Source organism: Tauraco erythrolophus, chromosome 16 (genome assembly GCF_009769465.1).
Source record: "Tauraco erythrolophus isolate bTauEry1 chromosome 16, bTauEry1.pri, whole genome shotgun sequence".
Classification (NCBI taxonomy): Eukaryota; Metazoa; Chordata; class Aves; order Musophagiformes; family Musophagidae; genus Tauraco; species Tauraco erythrolophus.
The window spans coordinates 6,040,072-6,059,935 of NC_141480.1; the positions used below are offsets into that span (position 1 = coordinate 6,040,072).

General features: G+C 48.3%; 2 protein-coding genes across 11 annotated transcripts; one reads left to right on the forward strand and one right to left on the reverse strand.

Annotated features, from left to right (window-relative positions):
- Window positions 1-582: 582 nt before the first annotated feature.
- On the reverse strand, window positions 583-18,023 carry HNRNPH1 (heterogeneous nuclear ribonucleoprotein H1). 9 transcript variants are annotated; one of them, XM_086621566.1, is made up of 14 exons: window positions 17,760-18,023; window positions 9,759-9,818; window positions 8,602-8,739; window positions 7,566-7,721; window positions 7,225-7,368; window positions 5,584-5,722; window positions 4,404-4,582; window positions 4,111-4,182; window positions 3,898-4,010; window positions 3,592-3,727; window positions 3,340-3,423; window positions 3,154-3,204; window positions 1,961-2,053; window positions 583-1,363 (listed from the first exon to the last, which is right to left on the reverse strand). In XM_086621566.1, exons 1-14 carry the CDS (start codon window positions 17,806-17,808, stop codon window positions 1,239-1,241), a joined length of 1,539 nt encoding a protein of 512 aa, XP_086477692.1. In that variant the 5' UTR covers window positions 17,809-18,023; the 3' UTR covers window positions 583-1,238. The 9 variants fall into 9 exon arrangements, with proteins under 9 accessions (XP_086477692.1, XP_086477688.1, XP_086477689.1 ...); XM_086621562.1 differs by having other exon boundaries at window positions 3,898-4,031; XM_086621563.1 differs by having other exon boundaries at window positions 3,154-3,225; window positions 3,898-4,037.
- On the forward strand, window positions 10,714-17,060 carry LOC104370950 (deoxycytidine kinase 2). 2 transcript variants are annotated; one of them, XM_086621573.1, is made up of 7 exons: window positions 10,714-10,851; window positions 11,819-11,934; window positions 12,365-12,558; window positions 12,838-12,985; window positions 13,521-13,636; window positions 15,192-15,291; window positions 16,710-17,060. In XM_086621573.1, exons 1-7 carry the CDS (start codon window positions 10,752-10,754, stop codon window positions 16,731-16,733), a joined length of 798 nt encoding a protein of 265 aa, XP_086477699.1. In that variant the 5' UTR covers window positions 10,714-10,751; the 3' UTR covers window positions 16,734-17,060. The 2 variants fall into 2 exon arrangements, with proteins under 2 accessions (XP_086477699.1, XP_086477700.1); XM_086621574.1 differs by lacking the exon at window positions 10,714-10,851 and adding an exon at window positions 11,653-11,742.
- Window positions 18,024-19,864: the final 1,841 nt, after the last annotated feature.

A 19,864-nucleotide genomic window follows, 5' to 3' on the forward strand; every position in this document is an offset into this window, starting at 1 on the left:
CAGAAGGTGACGGGGTTTTCTTTCCTGTAGAAAGGGACCTCGGATTTCTGACCCTCTGTAAATGTACTTGTCCTTTCTCATTAGCCATTCTTCCTTACAGCAAATGCAGAGTGGAGGCGTAGGATACAGCAGAGCACAGTATTCCAGGGGAGGAAGTTCCAGTGCTAAAAAGCTGTAACTAAACTGCTCATAAAACCACATCTTTAAGCAGGATGTTTGACAAGTTGAATTTATTGAAATGTGGTTGCACAGAGCTGCAACACCCACAAAGGCAGCACAGCACTTCAGCTCCAAACAAGACACCTACAAGTCCAGAGGAGCCTCAGTCATGGCACAGCCTCAGGGCACCTGGACCCAACACACATCTGGCACCTGCAGCAGCAGGTGCTGCTCTTCCCCCCTTAGCTGAGGAACGCTTGTCACTTTAACACCCCCCAAGGCCCTTTTTCAGGTGAGAATTCTCATCAGGAATAGCCACCACTCATGGCAAATGCACATTAGTTACTGCAGTCACCCAGGAGCACAATGACACTTCTGCAGGTGTAGCCACACCCCAGAAGTCTGAGGTCAAGAAGAAATGAGTTCCAGTTTTTAAAAGGAAGATTTATTTAACAAGTTTCACTTAGCGCAATACACCTAAAAAGGAAATCACAATACAATGAAAGATTAAATCAAGGCCTCAGAATTTTATACGAACACCAAGACCAAAATCCTAAAGTAGCCGTATTGCGTCTCAACACGTTTCCCCCATTAACTTAAAAAAAAAAAAGCTTTAACGTGCCTTACAGGATATTAAAAGAAAGAAACTAGAACTAACATGCCAAATGTTCACTTGGAATTTCAGACACAGCTCCTATATTGTTTCTTTACAAAAAAGCATGTCTCTTTCAACATGTATCCAAAACAGTGTCAGATGTAATATGGCATAAGAGCGACATTTAACGTAATTCAAACAGCTTTAACCTAAATACGCTTACTGCTTAAATACACTCCTACAACAAAACTAACTCGAGAAACGCCCAAAATTGTTTAACAGTTATAGTCTTTACTCGGTTATTACATCCTAGATGAAAGTTCATTTATGTTCAAAAATACTGAACCTGGAAGGTTTTAAAATAACAATCCTGAATTCACTTACAGTAAAGCATAAATCACAAGCTTGTATTGCAAAACTGTTAAACTTAGTTTTTTGTTTTTTTGTTTTTTAAAAAAAGATGCGACCAAAAGTCAGCCATTGGTTACATTCCCCAGCCACCGCTCATGTTGGACATGTTGGACATGCCGCCCATGCCGTTCACTCCCATGGACGCGCGGTTCCCGCTGCTGTAGTAGCTGCTGTTCATGGCGCCCTGGCTCCCGGGGTCTGAGGGGGAAAACCGACAGCAGGTTCACCGCTGCTTCAGGCCGACTCGAAGCATCGCTCCCCCAACGCCTGTCCTTGCTGGGCCACCTCGTACAAACCGTCTACCGTGCCCAACACTGCAAAGTGGCAGTTTAGAGCTCCGTACCCAGAACTGAGTTTATTGCTTGTTTAATCAAACAGCCAGCTTGGTTTCGCCCTCCCTTTGAATTACGGGTTTTCCAGCACCATTCCGTGGAACCAGAGAGCCCCCAGCCTCCCACATGCCTTCCCCCATTTGTACTAGTGTATTTAAACCAGGCTGGTCTCCAGCCTCCATACTGAGGAGCTAAGTCAGAGGAATGAAGTCTGGAGACCGGCATTCCCTACCCCTTTCAGAATAATTTCCCACATTTCCCCCCTCCACTCCAAGTTCCTGCTTTTAATCTCTTCCCCACTAGTTCACCCTTAGTGCAAAATTCACAACAACCCAGTCACCAACTTTCAGGGCTTGTGCTGCCCAGGCCATACCACAGCCCTTTAAACACCCACAAACAGCACCTTAGGGCATGCCAAGCCAGCTGCCCTCAGCCCACCCCAAAACCAATGAAATGCTCTTACCATATCCACTCATGCTGCTTTGACCACCATATCCTCCTCCATAACCCCCACTCAACTGCTGGTTAGCTGGACCACCGTAACTGGACTGGCTTCCTTTCAAGTTAAGGATAAAAATGTTAAGAGCTTGTCTGTCAGGGAGTCTGCTCATCAACAAGCCCACCCTTCAGCTAACTCCAAGCGCCCTCTGCACTCTGGCTCTCTCTCACCTAGGTGACCTTCTTCCTGAGATAACAAGCTCAAAGAGAGGGACTGGGTTTCTAAAGACATTCCTACAACCGAGTGGCAGTAATAACTTTTAAGAATTACAGCAGTGCTTGAGAATCATGAGCATTTGCTGTGAGGGTTCCCTTCTGCAGCTTCTGTGGACCACACACAGAAGGATCAACCTCCTATTGTATGCAATCCACACCCCAAGAGACTTAACACTTGGCTTTGCATGACCTCGCATGAGCCTGCTGCCCCTGACAGTGCCCACCCTTCAGGAGGCAAACCAACTCATTAACCAGTTACTAATTCATGTACAGTCCTGGCAGAGTTACTGCTGTTCCAGACTGGTCACACATCACAGCAGTGCTATGGCTCACCACACAGGAGACCTCTACTTAACCTTACTAACTACTGCTCTTCACCTCATCACTTGTCTATGCTTCCACAAGACTCTGCTGTAGTTAGAAGTATCATCAGAGACTTTGAACATTTTTAATCAAAAGACTATAAAAGCAGTAGTATATCTACACACATACACCCCCCACCACCCTCAAGAGAGAACCCCCCCCAAAACCAAACACCACCTTCACCTCTAAGTCAGGTGACAAGAAGGGTATCTGCTCTGGAGACACAATAGCAGCTTTACACTTGTTTTGCAAAAACACATTTTGGATTTTCAAACAATTTTGGAGTTTGCTAGAGCAATTCAGTCAGTTTCTCCAAATTTCAAACAGATTTTCCCTCACCACCAAGACCAAGCTCGAATGGCAGGTCACACGCAACAGATACATCCTCCATCACCAGACTATGTTCTGGTCTCCAGAAAAAGGGAGGGGGAAGGAGAATAAAAGGACAGGCACTTCCCACTTCACTTCCACACCACCACACTCCCAGGAGCCACTCATGCCACCACACACACCACATTCAGCATCACAGCTTATTCAACCTATTAATTGTTCAAGCGTATTCCCAAAAGGTTTATATACCTGCCAACGTGCTAGTGTTCCAATCTTGGACTACCCCTTCCGATTCCTTGACTGTGTGATTAAGACAGAATGTTGCATTTCAGTTTTTATGCCAGGCATAAAATAAGCAGGAGTTGTATAAAATTAGCCAGCTTCACTGAATATCAGGTGCTTGTTTAAAAGTGCAGTTGGACTGCTCGCACATACCCATTGCTCCCATCATCTGACTGCCATAGGCACCACCAGTTCCTCCTGCTGTAGAGTTCAAGAAGAGTTCTACATATCTGTGTTCTGAAAGAAGAAAACGTTGCCATCAGAGTATGTCACACCAAACCCACACACTGTCTCACTGCAAGTTAAGGCTGCCATAAAACCTTTGGTGTTCCAGGGGCAGCAGATGTGCAGCACTGCAGTGCCGTGTTCTCCCGGAAGCCACGTATTCGGAACAGCCGTACTTACGCATATTTGCTTTGTCTTTGGACATGGCGGCCACTGCATCCTCATGAGTAGCAAATTCAACATCTGCCTCTCCAGTTACTCTGCCGTCTGGTCCAATTTCGATGTGTACTCTTACAGGGTTCAGAGGTGAGAAGAACTACACACGAAACAGTCACAAGGATTAAAACGCACCAATGCAAAAGTTCTGTGTCACTGCAAGGCGTTTCCTCTACAGGAACACAGTTCACTGCGGTGCAGCGGACACAATCAGTCACCACCACGGACTCTCAAAGCCATGCACTCAAGAGAAGCAGGTTCAGAACTCACGTTATAGATGTCGTTCTCCGTAGCTCTGTAAGGCAGACCTCTCATGTGGACGCAGTGGCCAGTCGTGCTCTGGAAGGTGGACGTCCCGTCGCCGTATCTGTGGTCCGACATTCCTGCAGAGAAAAGAGTCCATTCTAGGTCTTTCAGATGTATTTTAGTTTCTTTTAAGATGTGTTGAAAGTTCAGTTACTATTCCTATTAGAGAAATCTTACCTCTTCCAAATCTATCAGAACCAAAACCATAGCCATCATTATACCCATTGTAGTCATCGTAACCTCCATAACCTATAAACAGATTGGACAACATGTTCATTTCAACTACAGAAAGATCCAAAGACACACGAACGAACACACTGCAGACAACTAGTACTGAACATTCCACTTCCAGGAGAAATCATGCCAAGGACATATACAAACCAGCAGTTACAAAGCAGGGAAGACACTACTAGGTCCAAGTGTTGCTGCTTCTCAGATGAGCAGCTCCCTCTTGGACTTCGTATACTTACCTCCTCCGTAAGCTCCACGCCTCATTCTTTCCAAGCTACTTCCTCTACCAAGACTGTTATATCCCCGCGTAAGACCGGGTCTGTCGTAAGGACCGGGTCTCTGCATTGCCAGCAGCTTGCGTGGAGGGTCGTAGTGAGTGCGCACTTCCGCTCGACTACTCTTGAAGATCTCAATGTACCTGGAAGCGTTTCCACAGAAGGAAGTCAGTCTTTCACCCCTTCCACAAACACCTCACAACTTCACATTAAAACAAGCCATTCAGTCATAGCCTCGAAACTGGCAGTGTACTTTAAGCCAGGTTTCTTTACATTATATAGGCAATGACGTACTATTACAAGCACTACATTACTTTCAAATCAGGGTATTTTCAAGAAATTACAATTATTGAAGGGTTTACATGCTCCTCATACCTTGCAGTATCCCAGCCTTAAGGGTGGGGGAGCAGTATTGATTCCCCACCCTCCCCCCTTCAATTTAAAGTGTTAGTCAAAAAACATAGGAGGGACTGATGTCCACTCAACTCAGCACAGTTTTGCTCATGTGGCAAGGTAAACAGAGGGTTAAAAACCTGGTCTCCACCAAGACTTTAACCCATCAGGATGCTACAAAAAGCTCTGCATGTGCTAGTGAACCCAGCCTATGCTTCAGTGATTCAGCATAGGCAAAAAGTGCATGCTTCAATGAAAAATAGTCACAAGTAAAGTAGAATAAAACCCCTTTGTGACAATTTCTTGAAAGCTATGCTTATTACATCAAAGATTAATACAGTAAGAAAATTTGTTACATTTCAACTTATAAAACAAGTTTAGAAAGTATCACATTTTCTTATGGTAATCACAGTACTGTGCATGTCTTTAGAGCTAAAGGCAAAATTGGTGCTATTTGAGAAGTTAAAGCCATAGTCTCTCAACTTTGTCGCTTTCAAGCTATCAGTTTTGCACTCCTCCAGCATCACCAAGTTTCCGAAGCACATTTAAGCTTAGACCAATTTTATCTTTTGTTTTGGGCAGAGCCAAACAGTCTGTGCCACACGCACATGAACAACATCTGTACTTGTCATCGAGTCAGAGACCAAAACACTACTTCTATTTGGACGTTGAACACTTTCAGAAGAGAGAATATGGATTTAATTGTTTACCATAAGAAAAGTGACATAGCCAACCAACCATCCATCCCCACCTGTGCCCTATTCTTTCCTTGTGTTTCTTTAGAGCCTTTTCAGCTATTTCCTGTGAAGCAAACTGCACGAAGGCCTCCCCCGTACTCCTCCCCTGGAAGTCCACCGGCAATGTTATCCCATTTGGCACGATTTCCAACCCTTCAACCCAAGGACAAATAACCCCAGTAGGGGGGCAATATTAACATCACAAGCCCAGTCATGAGTTTTTCTTATAGCTTTAAATACACCAGAATTTTAACACTTGTAAGTGAATGGTATATTGATTCTAGAACACCAACAGAAAAAGCATGTCAACAAAGAGATCCACCATCACATACCATTCCATTTGTGTTCTTAACCCACCCTGCAAAGCACAGAAACGTTCTGAGTGTAACAGACAACTCCTCAGATAAAGCATCTAATGCAGGGTGCATTAAGAAGTTCACATACTATCACAAACCTCTTCAATTCTCTGAAAGTATTTAAGATTAACATTTTAAGATAAACTTAAATTCAAACACAGCAAGTTAAACAGCTTTATATGTAACAAGTATTTCTACTAGAAGTCACTCAGGCAAAATAATTAGTATTATGCAAATATCAAGTTTCAGCATTAATTTTTTATCTTTAGGAGTGCTTAATTAAGAAAAAATGATGAAGAAATTTCAAAAGTATTAGTTTCTGAACAGAAGAGGCACATTTTGTATATTAAGCACATTAACAGTTTTTAAAGCTTGAATCACTTAACCACGAAAGAAAGAAACAGCTTAAAACGCACATGCTTAGGAATTGCTCTTGTTCACAATATATTACTGATTCAAAAAAATAAAAAACAAGTTCTGAAGTTGTAAAATCGGAAATATTTCTACTGTATTTTAAAGCAAAAAACAGTAAGCTCAATCATATCTTGTTACAGCAAAACATTCCAGCTAACTTTAACACTCACATTTAGAAATCTACTAATTTGAAAATACTGGTAAGTTAAATCCTAGATAAATCAACAGATTTCATTCTTAGGCATTTTGTAATAGTATTCCAGTTCCTACAACATACAACAGCTGCAAAAAAGTGAGAATAAGTCAATACAAGACATTATCTCTTCATCCATCAAAACTTTAAGCTAGACAATATCAAGGGTTTGGGTTTTTCCACCCCTCCTAGGAAGGGGAGGGGGGGATAGAGCTCAGCAGGTTGTTTTTTTTCCTGGAACCTTATCAATACTAAATCTAAATTTATAAGAAATCACCGGCATGATGAATGCCCTTCCTCAGATCCTGATCCTTGCACTGAGCACAGCATTAAGCGTGTTCTACATCCTTCCCTGAACACTGTGAACCAGCTGAGACTGAGGGTGGAAGTATCCTTCCATTTGAGTTGTTCATTTTTGGTTTAGAAGTCAAGACACTTTGTTTTCTGCTATCCTTACTTGGAACAGTATGTCCCACTAAATGTAAATTAAAAGTAGCTTTTTGGAGTTCCCTCAACTATTTAATACACAAGTACTGTAGGAACTGATCCCTCAAGCTCAGATAACTAATGAAGTATCACTTATTTACTTTTAAAACCTATTGGTATGCTGTTGGTAGTACTACTGGGCAATCCATGGTGGGTTTATTAGCACAGACCAATAGTGCTACAGCTACTACTTTTATCCCACATACCTGAAAAAAACTGTACAATTTCTTCTTTACTACAGCCAAATGGGAGTCCTCTAAGACGTACAAAACCATCATTAGCCGTATCAGGGCTGTTGGGACCAGTATGCTTCAGAACCCAATCCATTTCAACGTTGTTTGACTTGAAAACTGTAAAAGGCACTTAGAATTAATGCATTCTGCAATACACAACTGTTACAACAGCCATTTGCCTTGAAACTAGTCAACTTGTGCAATACAAGTCCTTTTGTCCTTTCACATGCATTTTGAAGAGACAAAAAAGCAATAATCAAAAACCCACCACACACAAACACGTTTAGTCAGTTACTAGACCAACTGAGTCAAACCTTCAACATATCTGTGTCCCATTGTTTCTCTGTCTTTTTTCAGCGCCAATTTCACATCCTCCTCTGATTCAAGCTCAGCAAATGCTTCTCCACTTGGTCTGCCCTCCCTGGTGTAGATGAAACGGATACCCAAAGCCCCATTCAGAATTTTGCAATCTGAAAGTGAAACAAAGGCCAGAATTAATTTAATTATTACAGGAACAGTGTTACTTTGAAAGTTTCAGATATTTTAAAAAGAAAAAAATAACGACAACTATCAAGTTTTATCAAGACAACAAGACTAGCAGTACTGTTGTTATAAGTTTTATAGCGACCAATAAAAGAAGGGTCTAACTAAAATCAAATTACCTTTCTTGTCAAGTCTAAAGATTAGCAAAACATTAAGAATAAACAAAAATTAGCTATTTTCAAAGCTTTGCTGCCTCAAGTAAAGTTGAATATATCTGCTTTTGATTATAACCGACTTAGACTTTCTCATCAGCATCAAGCGAAATAACAACCAGTGTAAGAGTAACGAACTAAATCAGAACCAAATTCAACATGTGAAACTCTTGAAGCAGCTTTAAGATCTCCAGTCACTGAAAAAGCATGTTATTTATCATCACTATTTATTACTGCAGGATGCTAATAATTTGGGGGAAGGACACAACACGCTAAACACTTACCACAAGAGAGCATATTAGGACAGCACCAGGAACCGGTGAACTAAACTGACATAGTTCAGCCTGATACAAGAATTTTTAAGTTTTCTTTAAAATGGAAATTTATCGCTTCTGTTTGCTGAAGAAGCTAAGGCAGTTGTGGCTATCCCAGCAACTCCCAGACTAAACTCCTTTGTGTCTAGCTCCTGCTAACAAAAGCACAGCTTTCCTGTTGCGTTATAAAATTGACTAACTACTGAATGAAGTGCCCTGAATGCTTTCTGGAACTGCTGACTGCAGCATTCCGACTACCAGTGTCCCCTGCAGGAACCCAGAATTGACAACAGAGCCCAGGCCCCCTCCCAGACCCCTATCCCTGGCACAGTTCTGCTTACCGGAAAAAAACCTCTGCACCTCCTCGGTGGAGCAGGACCAAGGCAGCCCCCTGACCTTCACCACATATCCCTCGCTGCTCTCTGTGTTGAGCATCACATTGGGGGTGAGGCTCGGCTCCGTCTCAGCTTCTGTGGTTGCTAGAGAAGACCAAAGCAGGACCTGTGAGACACCGCGCAGCACGGCCGCCACCCGCACCCCCTCAGAGCGCCCGGCGGCCCCCCTGGTCTGTGCCCACCCACTCCCAAGCCTCCTCTAGCTGGGACCGCTGCCCGCCTCACACACAAGCCGCTCCCGCCCGGCGCACGCCTGGCCCGCCCCCCGGCCCGCGCCCAGCCCCCATCCCCGCACGCACACATGGTGGGGCTCCGCGGTGGTTCTAGGGCTCCGAGCCTGATCCGCTGTCCGGAGAGCGCCTAGTCCCAGTCAGGCGGCAGCGAGCGGGCGAGCCTGTGGCGAGAGCGCGCTAGGAAATGGCGGCGGGTACTCCCGCTTCCGCTGGGCCGGGCCTTCCGCCGCACAAAGAACCCCGGCCCCAGACGCCGCCCTGGGCGGCCCGACGACCTGCAGTCCCCGCCGACGCGCACAGCACCCGCCGCCGGCAGGAGCACGACGTGTGGCAAGCGGCGGCCGCGGAGCGCGGGCTGCCCGCGCCGCTCACCGGCTCCCGGGAGGTGCTGCGGCGTGGCCGAGCCAGGCGCGGGGCGCATGCGCACGAACGCCCGGAGGGCTCCTGCCCCGCCCCCGCGGGTCCCGCCTGCGCATGCTCCGTGGCGCCACTGCGCTCCTCCGCCCCAGGACACACACCCGCTCCGCAAACGCTCCCCGCGCGCCTCCCGCCGCGTTGCGCATGCGTCCTCGCTAGTCTACGGTCCTCCACCACCCCCGGCAACTTGTGCGCATGCGTCGCCTGCCTGCCCCTCTGAACAAAGCCGCGGCGCGGACTCCCGCGCAGAGCGCGGGTTCGCGCATGCGCCTCAGCGCCGCTCTCCACACCGCGCATGCCCCGCGCCCCGTCCTCCCTCCGGCGCCCTGCCCGGGGAGATGGGGGGGGCCGGTCCCCGCTACCGACACTCGCCCCCCGCACCAGCACGGCACGCGTTGCACGGAGAGTGAGGAGTCTGGCTGAACAAAGAAGTGTGCGGGAACTAGCACTTACCAGCTTCAAATGCTGACGCTACCCCACGTGAAACAATCTGCTCGCTTCGGTCACTGAAGCCTGGTGTGTTTGTAGGAGATGGGGAAAGAAGAGACATGGGTCACAATTATCATAAAAGAAAGGAAAATATTACTCCCTCCCGTCTCCTCCAAACACACCAGACCTAGCTAGATTTCACCCTGAATCTCATTATTGTAGAGGCAATAGGAGGTTACAGGAATAACTACGGTCACACAACCTCAGATAGCTGTGCCCATAAAAACTATCACCTAAGAATCCTCCATCCCCTTCCTTCACCCTGGAAAGAACATGCAGTTCATGTTTCAACTTGCCCACACAGGTGATAGCCCATGCCAAGAGCTAAGCTGACTCCATAAAGCCTCAGGAACGCCCACACTGACACAGGAATTTTGCAGGCAAGAAGCTCAGCTGCTCAGAGCGGCATCTAACCCGTCATCCATGCGTGTTTCCTTTCCCGTCAGTACCAAAACTAACCAGCATCCCCAGGCTCAGCCATTTCACTGTCTGCCAATCTACATAGCCTCGTAACACTGTAAAACGTGCAAGTTTAACAGATACCAATCTAGACCACTAACAACTACTTCCCCTCGAAGCTAGTGTTTTCGGGAAAAAAAATATCTCAGTTTTATGTTTGTAAATTAAACAACATTGAGAACTCGTTTACATTAATGCAAATCAAATCAGCAAGTGGAACCGTTTTACGGTAACTTCCTCAATAAGGTAGCTCTGCTTCATTTCACTTGCTAAACATCCATTTTAAAAAACCTGAGGGCAGCAGTTTAGCGCAGGCAGCCGCGCTCCCCCAGCCAGGCAGGAGCGGCCTCCAGCCCGCCGCGGCGGGGGAGGGGGCAGCGCCTCCGCCTCTTCCCGGGGAGTGGCGGCGGGAAGCGGCCAACCCGCCCACCGGCTGGCGGGAGACTTAAAGTGGGCCGGAGCAGCCGGGAGCCCCGTGTGCTCCCGCTCGGCAGCGCCATGTCCACCCCCGCTAAGCGACACTGCCACAGCCCCGCCAGCTCCCTCAACGCCAGCTTCCAGAAGCGCCTCAGGAAGATCTCCATCGAGGGGAACATCGGTGAGCTCGGCAGCAGGGGAGGGATGGCGGGGGTCGCGCCCGTGGCGGCTGGGGCCTCAAGACGGAAGCGCCCTGAGGCGGTGCAGATGGCGGAGGTAGACGCGTGGGAGAGGGGCGGCTGAGGGGACTTTTCCACCCACTTCTACTGGAAGACGGGGGAATCTTGTCGGGGGAGAAGTGCAGCCGGCGCTCGCCCACTGCCGCCGGGCCGAGACCCGCTCCCAGCGACACAGAGCTTGGCGCCATCGCCCGGGGGAGGGGAACCCCGCCGTCCGCAGCCACCGCCCGGCCCAGGCGCCCGTTACGCCGAGGACGCAGCGTCCTCGGTGGCGGCTAACGGCGGCGCGGCAGAGCCTTAAGGGAACGAACACCCCGTCCTTTCCGGGCTCGGGAGAGACCCACCCCTCCGCGGGGCCGTTCGCGCACTCCCCGCCCGCTCACGGAGCGAGCCGCGGCACCGAGGGGGCGCTGCCCGGGGCGGCGGGGCCGCCTCCCGCGCGCGCGGCCCGTACGCGGCGCTCCCAGCCGCAACTGCGCCACCCGCCCGCCCTCCGGCGCCAGCCCGCGCCGCGCATGCGCAGCGGCATTTCCCCTTCCACCGCTCGGCCCAGCAGCCTCCCGAGCAGCGCGCCAAGCCCCGCCCCGCCTCAGCCTGCTCCTAAAATGGAGGCGCAGCCTCCCCCGGGAGCGCCGCAGCGGCCCCGCCGGCTCTTTATCGCTGCCCGGCCCGGGCACGGCCTTCTGGGGCCGCAGATTAGAGTTGTTTTCCCAGAAGGTGCGCTAGCACCGTGCAGGCGGGCCCGCCGGCCCTTCGCCCCGCTCCCGGCACCTCACAGCCTGCCCGGGGTCCCGCGCACCTCAAACACCACAGCAACACTGCCCACAGCCTCTGTAAGAAACACCAACAACTGCCACTGTATTTTTATCAGTAACACCAGTCTAACCTACACTTTCAAATCTTCTGCAGCTGCAGGCAAGTCAACATTTGTCAGGCTACTAGAGAAACACAGTGACGAGTGGGAGATCATCCCCGAACCCATTGCCAAGTGGTGCAACATCCAGACAGCTGAAGATGAATACGAGGTAGGTGTGCTGGGTTCAGGAAGCTTGGGAAGAGAGATGGGTTACGGAAGAAACTGCAGCGATTGGCTGGGGAGCCATGCCAAAATTCAGCTATGCTTAGTCTGGAGCATCCAGAGTATTCCCCACTATCATAGCAGTTGGTCAGATACTCAGAATATTGTAAAGGCTGCTTAGGAAGATGCTACTGAATGGTCTAAATAACTATCTCCATTCCACAGAAATTACATTAAAGTCTAAATCTCAGTGATCAACCTATTCTAAAGAAGCTGTCATAAGTCTACCATCAGCTGAGAAACAAATGCCCAATCTTTTCCAAAAAAATACAAAAAAGACATGACTTCTTATTTCAACATACCAGAACTCTAGATTAAGAGAAAGGAATAAAATCCTGCAAATATGCTATTATTAAGCTTTCTCTCTTGTCCCCTAGGAACTTTCAACATCTCAGAAGAGTGGAGGAAATCTACTTCAAATGCTGTACGATAAACCCACAAGATGGGCTTACACATTTCAGACTTACGCTTGCTTGAGCCGAGTAAGAGCACAACTAAAACCTGTCTCAGCCAAGCTACACGAAGCAGAACATCCAGTGCAATTTTTTGAGAGATCCGTGTACAGTGACAGGTAATTACTCTCACTGCACAACAAGAGCTCAGTTCAGATTAAAAACTGCAGGTCTTTATGCTCAAAGGCATGGAGCTGGGGAAACGCCTGATACTAAACTAGTATCTGCAAGGAGCATGTTTGATTCAACAGGTGAGAGCTGGATGGTATTAAAGAGTATTTCACAGATGTAAGAGTGGGCAGCTATTTTTTCAGTACCACGACTCTAATTCTAGTGAGAAGTGGTTCAGTAGTTTGCTTTGGTCATTCCTAGCATGAGACTGATGTTTTCCATTGCAGATACATATTTGCTTCTAACCTGTTCGAGTCTGGAAATATTAATGAAACAGAGTGGGCTATTTATCAGGACTGGCATACATGGCTTTTGAACCAGTTTGAATCAGACATCGAACTGGATGGCATGATCTACCTAAGAACCACACCTCAGGTACGTTCACAACTTTCAGCTCCAACTTGTTTCCAGGAGCTTAAGAGGGTACAAAAACCAAAGTATACATGACATAATACTGCAGTGATGAACACTGAATTAGCTCCCCTCCACAATGTCATAGGAAGCCTGTCATAAATTTGGATTTCATTTAGAGACCAAATTAAAAACTCTCCCTTCTGAGCTGCTATTTAGATGTCAGGAAGTGCTAGTCACTAGCACCCACCACTCTAGTAAGGATCCAAACCTGAAATGTATTGTTTGACTTCCCTTCCCATGCAGTTCTGAGTTGTAGTTCAGATAAGAACTACTCGTGCTTAGCTAAAGTGGCTCAAGTTTGATTTTTGAAGAAAAATTATTCTAGATTTAAACTCATTTATATTCGGCCAAGCATTAAAATTAACGCTCACTAATGTCTATTTGTAGTCCTTCTGATTTAAGGACTACTTGATCTGTTTAGCTGATTTAGCCTTCAACACCTGATTTACGTCCAGGCTTGAGTTTGTGGTTTTGGTTTTTTTTTTTTTTTTTCCAGAAATGCATGGAAAGGCTACATATGAGGGGAAGAGAAGAGGAACAAGGAATTGAGCTTGAGTATTTGGAAAACCTCCACTATAAACATGAAACCTGGCTTTATGAAAGGACTATGAGGTATGAACCAATTTTCTGTAGGCAAATTTCAACTTACAGAAAAGGCTCTTCCCTACCTTATGCTAAAGTTTATTAGGGATAAAACTAAAGTTTTTAAGTCTAGCTTCACTCAGGTACAGCTGAGAGAACTTATCTTTAGACCCACTCCAGGGTGGATCTTGCCACACATACAGTTACTCTAGGTTACATGCAAAGGGAATGTCATCTCTTGGCAGGGAAATAAAGATTGCTAAGAGATGGAAATTCATCTAATTTTAAAGTCCTCATTAAGCATTAGCTTCAACTAGAAAAGGATGTAGTTCTAACTTCAGCAAGGAGATAGTTTTGTTAACTGAAAGTACACAGGAATAGGACAGAGTTGAGATTGCACTCAGTGGCTGATCACTAAGTTATCCAATAAACCGCTTTTCCAGTTCAGATGTAAGGGAGGGCAAGGTCTCAACTACCTTTAAACTTGGATGACTGTATTTCAGCAAGGTTTAAACATTAATCCTAGCTTCAAAATAAACAATAATCAGAAGGGTTTTGGCAGGTACTGCTACACTCAAGAAACCCAGTCAGCAATTAAGTGATCTCTGCATACCTTCACCACCCCCCACCCTCCCCAACTTCCTTCTCATGTAAGGATACTCTAAATAGGAAAACTGACTTTAGATTTCCCCCTAGAGGAGCCTGAAATACTCTACCGAACGAGAAGTGTAACAATTCCAGGAAATGTTTCTTATCAGTCACATCTACTTCCCCAAGTTTCATGTAGATGAGACAGGGCAGCACTGCATATTGTGGAATTTTGGGAATGTTTACATTGTGTACTCATTCCAAACTTGTGAGCAAGCATTTCCTGTATTTTTCATAGGAACATTTAAGTCTACAAACACAAGTTAGAATGCTGTTCAGCACATTTGCTGCATTTTAGAAATGCTTTTCACACATAGGAAGAGAGAGTAACTACTGCTTTAAAAGAACAATACATCCAATTGCACAACTACTTCTCTCATCTGCTCCTAACCTGTAGCCAAAATGGTCTTGCTGATCTCTGAGCCATTTTAAATACCAGTCTTATAACCTGTTAAAGAGGTCATCCCCACGAAAGGAAGCTTTACAACTGCTTCTTAGTAAATGGATTAGCAGTTAACTACAAGGGGAGGGGAAGACACTGGGCAAGTGATATTTTAAAAATACTCCCTCTTATCAAAATCATATTCCTCATAATTGATTCCACAACAAAAAGAATGAAGTAAAAAATAAGGTAAGAATAAACTATCTTCCCTGCTTGCTTGTATAATAAAAATAGATATTAAAAGGCTAGATTTGTGAAATACATAAAGGTTTTGGTGATACAATATTGACTGGGTTATACAAGAACAATTAAGGACAGACCTGACTTGGGCTTTATACTTAAGTCATGGACATCAGTATTAACATCTCGGGTGCATGTGGCTGATCTAAGTAATGCTATACCCTTAGGATGCCTTGGAAAGCAACTGAAGAGCTAGACTTTTATACACAGTACTTTATACCAGTTTTACTAGCATTATGTTCTTCCATTTAATAGAGTTGATTTTGAGAACCTTAAAGAGATTCCCATTCTAGTTTTGGATGTTAATGAAGACTTTAAGAATGATAAGATTAAACAGGAGTACCTGATTGATAAGGTAAGTATTAAATAATGTTTCCTCATATCTGCTTTTCTTCAGTAGTAATGGCTCTAAGTTATCAATTTACATTCTTAAAAGATTTGTGACGAAGTGCTTGTTTGGGGCTAGTACAATCACTCTCCTTCACAGACTGGGAATGCTACACAGCTGCAGAAAAGGTTTTTTGCTTTCCTCCAAAATAAGTCATTTAACCCCACCTCCTTCTGACAATTCAAGTGAAAACCGGGTGGTTTTCAAGAGGAGTGATTATGGGGGATGCAGGTACACAGCAGCTGAAGTAGTCAGACTACCTCTGCCCTGCCACACTGTTCATTAAATAGTTCACACAATGATACTGTCCAATTCATGTCGGCCATGATGTCCTTCGAAAAAGCCTGCTATCAGCTTAGAGCTATTTATGCCCTCCTGCATTCTAGGGATCCGGGTGCTTCCTGGACAGAGCACAACACATCTGACAAGTCCAGAGATAACTGAACCTTGTACAGAGTTCTAAATACATGAAGTGACACTTCTAGGGTGTCACCAGCCATTTGAGGCAACAAGGTGGTCACTTGAGTCAAAATGGTGTTTGCTAATTCCAAGCCAAGACTTGGGAAGTAAATGCCCAAAGAAATTCTACTGAAGCCACAAGCTGTTTGCCCAGTCCACAGCAAAAAAACACCTCCCAATACTTAAAGGCAAGGGGCTCATCCCCAACTCTCTGGGCAGAGCTGTAACATCACTTATTTCATTACTGGGACTCTCCCCCACTGCCCCAACAAGACTATTCTTGTCTTATAAAGATGGAAAGCAGTGCCCTCCTAGCAAACCATGTAAATAATTTTCTCTGTCTTGTTCGGAGTCATCAATTCGAGATTACTAAAGAATGAGTCCTTCAAGCCAAGCCTAATTATCCTAAATAAATAGCTCTACATAAACTGCGGAGGGGAGCGCAGTGTTCAGTTCTGGAGGTATTTGTTGTTAAGTTGCATCCTCACAGAAAGCAGCAATTAACAGCTTAGGGAGTTATCAACCAGACTACACTCTTTTAATTTGCCCCACTGAAAGGCCACCAGTGTTGTCTCCAAACTCCCTTCACCACCCAGACTATGAGAAAGTCATCTCTGCTTTCAGGGGGTACAGCTCCCTAACCAAGGGAAATTCTGTAAAGCGTTCCAGCAGGTACCTTTCCTAAGTACTTGCTATTTTTGAGTAATTAAGTTACTCAATTCTTCCTAGTACTAACTTACAAATCTTGGGTTGACAACCATCTGCTATACTGAAAAGCCTTTCAGGTCATGAATTGCATGTCGAGGTAGAACAGCAACAGAAACTGATACAGTAACAAACCATTTGTGCACCAAGAAAGAAAGGTAAAAGCCCAATGATGTAGCTTTTCTTTTAACGCACAAAATATATGCTTTTTGTTTTCACAGGTCAAGTCTTTCCTGACTTCGTAACATGAAAATTAATTTGAATGACAAGTCCCTGAAGTTCAAGAGTTAAACCTAGCAACCAGTGCATTCTTAATTTACTTTTACTGACTTCATTACCTGTATAGATTATTTTAAGGCAATATCAAAGTGCAAAATATCGTTTGGGGTTGGATTTTTTTTGGCTTATCTGACCTGCGTGGGTTTTTTGCTAGAATTTTCTGTATAGTTAAAACAAACAAGCATGGCGTGGTTTAATAACGTACTTTGTTTATATTCTTTGCTGTTCAATAAAGATTTTAAAATAACATTTACTAGCAACTGGCTTTAACAGCGGAGGAGTTAAAACCTGTTATCGACGGCTGGCAAGGCAGCGCACAGCGATAGCAGGCACTGAGGCAGGCTTGTTTTGCAATAACTGGCACAGTTCACCATTTTAAGACGAGACTGTTATGGCGTCCAGAAACCTTTACTTTCCACTTCTGCTTTATGGAGTGGCTCTTTTCACGGGATTTACGCTACTTAAGGACGGACGGTACCGCAGTCGCAAGGGTTACACCTGCAATAAACTGCAATTTAAGCACACCTTGTTTACGCTCCCTCCCCCCCGGGTAAACTAACTCCCCCTCGCCCCCCCCAACACGGTACCGGCGGGGAGGGAGCGGCCGCCACTCGCACCGGGGGCCGAGGCAGGACAGCGACCCCGCGGCTGCTCCCGGCTCCCGCCCCGAGGCGCCGCCGCCCACAGCGCCGCGGCCGCCACGACACACGCGGCGGGGCGGGGGAGGGGAGCGGCGCGGCGCACGCGGCCGCGCCTCAAGGCCGCCGCCCGGCCGCGTCAGGCCGCCGCCGCCAGGGCCGCCCCCGCCCGGGGCCGCGCCGGTGGCGGAGCGCGCGGCCCCCGCCGCCAGCAGGCGCCAAGGCGGGGGCTCGGCGGCGCCGGGGCCCCGGATCAGGCGCGACCGGCCGCCCCTCCCCCTCCCGCGGCGGCCCAGCCGCCCCACCCCCCACCCCGCTTCCCTCCCGCCGCCGCCCCCACCCGCCGGGCCTTACCCAAGCCGGGGATCTCGCCCTCGGTCTCCTCGGTATGACAGGGGTCCATCTTGGCCGCGCCTTCCCCACAGGGACCGGGAGAAGACAAAGCTCGGTGGGGGCGCTCGGGCGCTGCGCAAACAGAAACAAAAGCTCAGTGGTCGCCGAAGGAACGCTCCGGCGAAGGCGGATCGCGGCTTTTCGGTCTGTTTTTCTCCGCTCCCGCGGGGATGAGGCGCGATGAAAGCGCCGGCCCTACCCGACTCGACCCGCCTGCTCGCTCCTTCTGCGCAGCGCCCCGCCGCGCCTATAAATAGCCGCCGGCCGCGCTGCGCAGCGCCCTGACGTCACGCACCGGCCGCCAGCCAATGGCAGCGTGACAAATTAAACGAGCCAGTCACGTCCGGCGGCCCCGCGCGGGGGGGGGGGGGGGGGGACAGGAACGGGGGTGGGGGGGGTAGCGCGGCACCCGCGGGGTCCCGTTAACGGCCGCGGGGCGCAACGGGGGGCGGGGGACCCCCGCGCGCAGGCTCGGCGAGCCGGGTTCGACTGCCTCCGCTCCAGGGCCCGCCTCGCCTGGTGTTCTGCCCGAGCCCCCAACATGGCGGCGGCTTTGTCCCTCCCCGCCCGCCCCGCCGCGCCGATCGCTTACCGCCCCCCCCCCCCCCCGGCACTCCCCCGCTCACGGCAGGCAACGGCCGCGGAGCTCCGGCGGCCAGCGGCGATCGACGGCTCCGCGCACTGCAGCAGCGCCCGCCGCCGTCAGCTGGGCTGGGCTCCGCCTCCCGCCGCGGCGCGGGAGGGACACGGCGGCGCGCGGGCCCTCTCCCGCCGGGGCGGGCGCCCCGCGGGGAGCAGGCCGCGGGCAGCTCCGCCTTGAGCGGGGGGCGTCAGGCCGCGCCGCCAGCGGCGCAGGCGGCGGGGGAAGGAGCGAGGGGCCGCCGCACGGCCGGGCGGGGCGAGCCGCAGGCCGCGGGATGCCGCTGCGCCGAGATGGCGGCCGTGCGGGCCGCGCACGGGGCCCGGGCTGCGAGGAAGGCCTTCGGGCAGCCCTCGCAGCGGCCGGATGCGGACAATGGGGATAGCGACCGCTGAACATCTGCCAGCCCTGACTTCTCCATATCGCGCTTTCGGGGTGGCCGTTTGTTTGTTCGGGCGCAGATGCAGGCCGGTTTATTCCCGGTGGGAAATCCCCCGGTGCCCTGGCGGGATGATGTGAGCGGCTCCTTTTTCGCACGCCCCCTGCACCCGCAGTCCCTGCGCCTCACCAGTTCGCAAAATACTGCTAGACGGAATCACCAGCTAGGACAACTCCAGATTAAAACAGCTTTAGGGAAGCCAGTGCGATTCAACAGGGAAGTGGCGACCTTGGGACCGCGGAGACACGTCAGTGTGGCGTCCACTCGCAGCTCTGTTTCCGAGTGGCTGGTGTAGAGCGAGTCCCTTTGCTCGTCCCTGTTGAAGCCTTTGCATTTCTAACGGAGTTAATTTTTGTCTGCTTTTAATGTGTATGAATAACCACAGACTGGGGCACGTTTACTATGTGCCGTTTTATTAGTCTTATTAGTGTTTTTAGTCCTCATTACTGCGTTTGAATAATGAGGGGAAATGGATTCTGTGTTGTTTATGCATCGTGATCCACGTGACTTCATGGCTTTGAAGTGGGCTGTACTGGCTGATTTCTTGCTATCTAATTTTCAGTGATAAATAAAGCCTTGTTCGCCCCAAATTTTCCTGATCGTATGTTTATTGTAGCCAAACAGCATTCTGACATAAGTTTTCTCTTTCGAGGTCTCTCAGGAAATGAAAATCATTCTGTGTTCACACTAGGAAGAAGTTCAGCTGCGTTCATATTCTTCCAGTGTTAGAAGAAAGGTCATATGACTTTTTTTGCAAATATGTAATTGCTGTTAAGCGCAGGCAAAATACCCGCCTGCCTTGAAACTTGACACATGTAACAGGAAGTTGGGGACAGCCACTTCTAGGGGAAGAATGTGACTGTCAACAGCAGAGGCAAACAAAGACATAAATAGTTATCGGAAGAGTTATAATTAGCCAACGTATATGTGGTGTTTGAAAGATGAAAATAATTAACAGTTCAAGTAGAGTTATTAACAGCAGCAGCC

Excerpts from the sequence above, each read along its gene's own strand:
- LOC104370950 (XM_086621573.1), top strand. The coding sequence starts at position 10,752 with ATGTCCACCCCCGCTAAGCGACACTGCCACAGCCCCGCCAGCTCCCTC. Across the intron at positions 12,986-13,520 it reads ACCTAAGAACCACACCTCAG|AAATGCATGGAAAGGCTACA; the intron begins GTACGTTCACAA and ends TTTTTTTTCCAG. Across the intron at positions 15,292-16,709 it reads AGGAGTACCTGATTGATAAG|GTCAAGTCTTTCCTGACTTC; the intron begins GTAAGTATTAAA and ends TTGTTTTCACAG.
- HNRNPH1 (XM_086621563.1), bottom strand. The coding sequence starts at position 17,808 with ATGGACCCCTGTCATACCGAGGAGACCGAGGGCGAGATCCCCGGCTTG. Across the intron at positions 3,728-3,897 it reads CGGAGAACGACATCTATAAC|TTCTTCTCACCTCTGAACCC; the intron begins GTGAGTTCTGAA and ends TTTCGTGTGTAG. Across the intron at positions 2,054-3,153 it reads GAACACTAGCACGTTGGCAG|GAAGCCAGTCCAGTTACGGT; the intron begins GTATATAAACCT and ends TTAACTTGAAAG.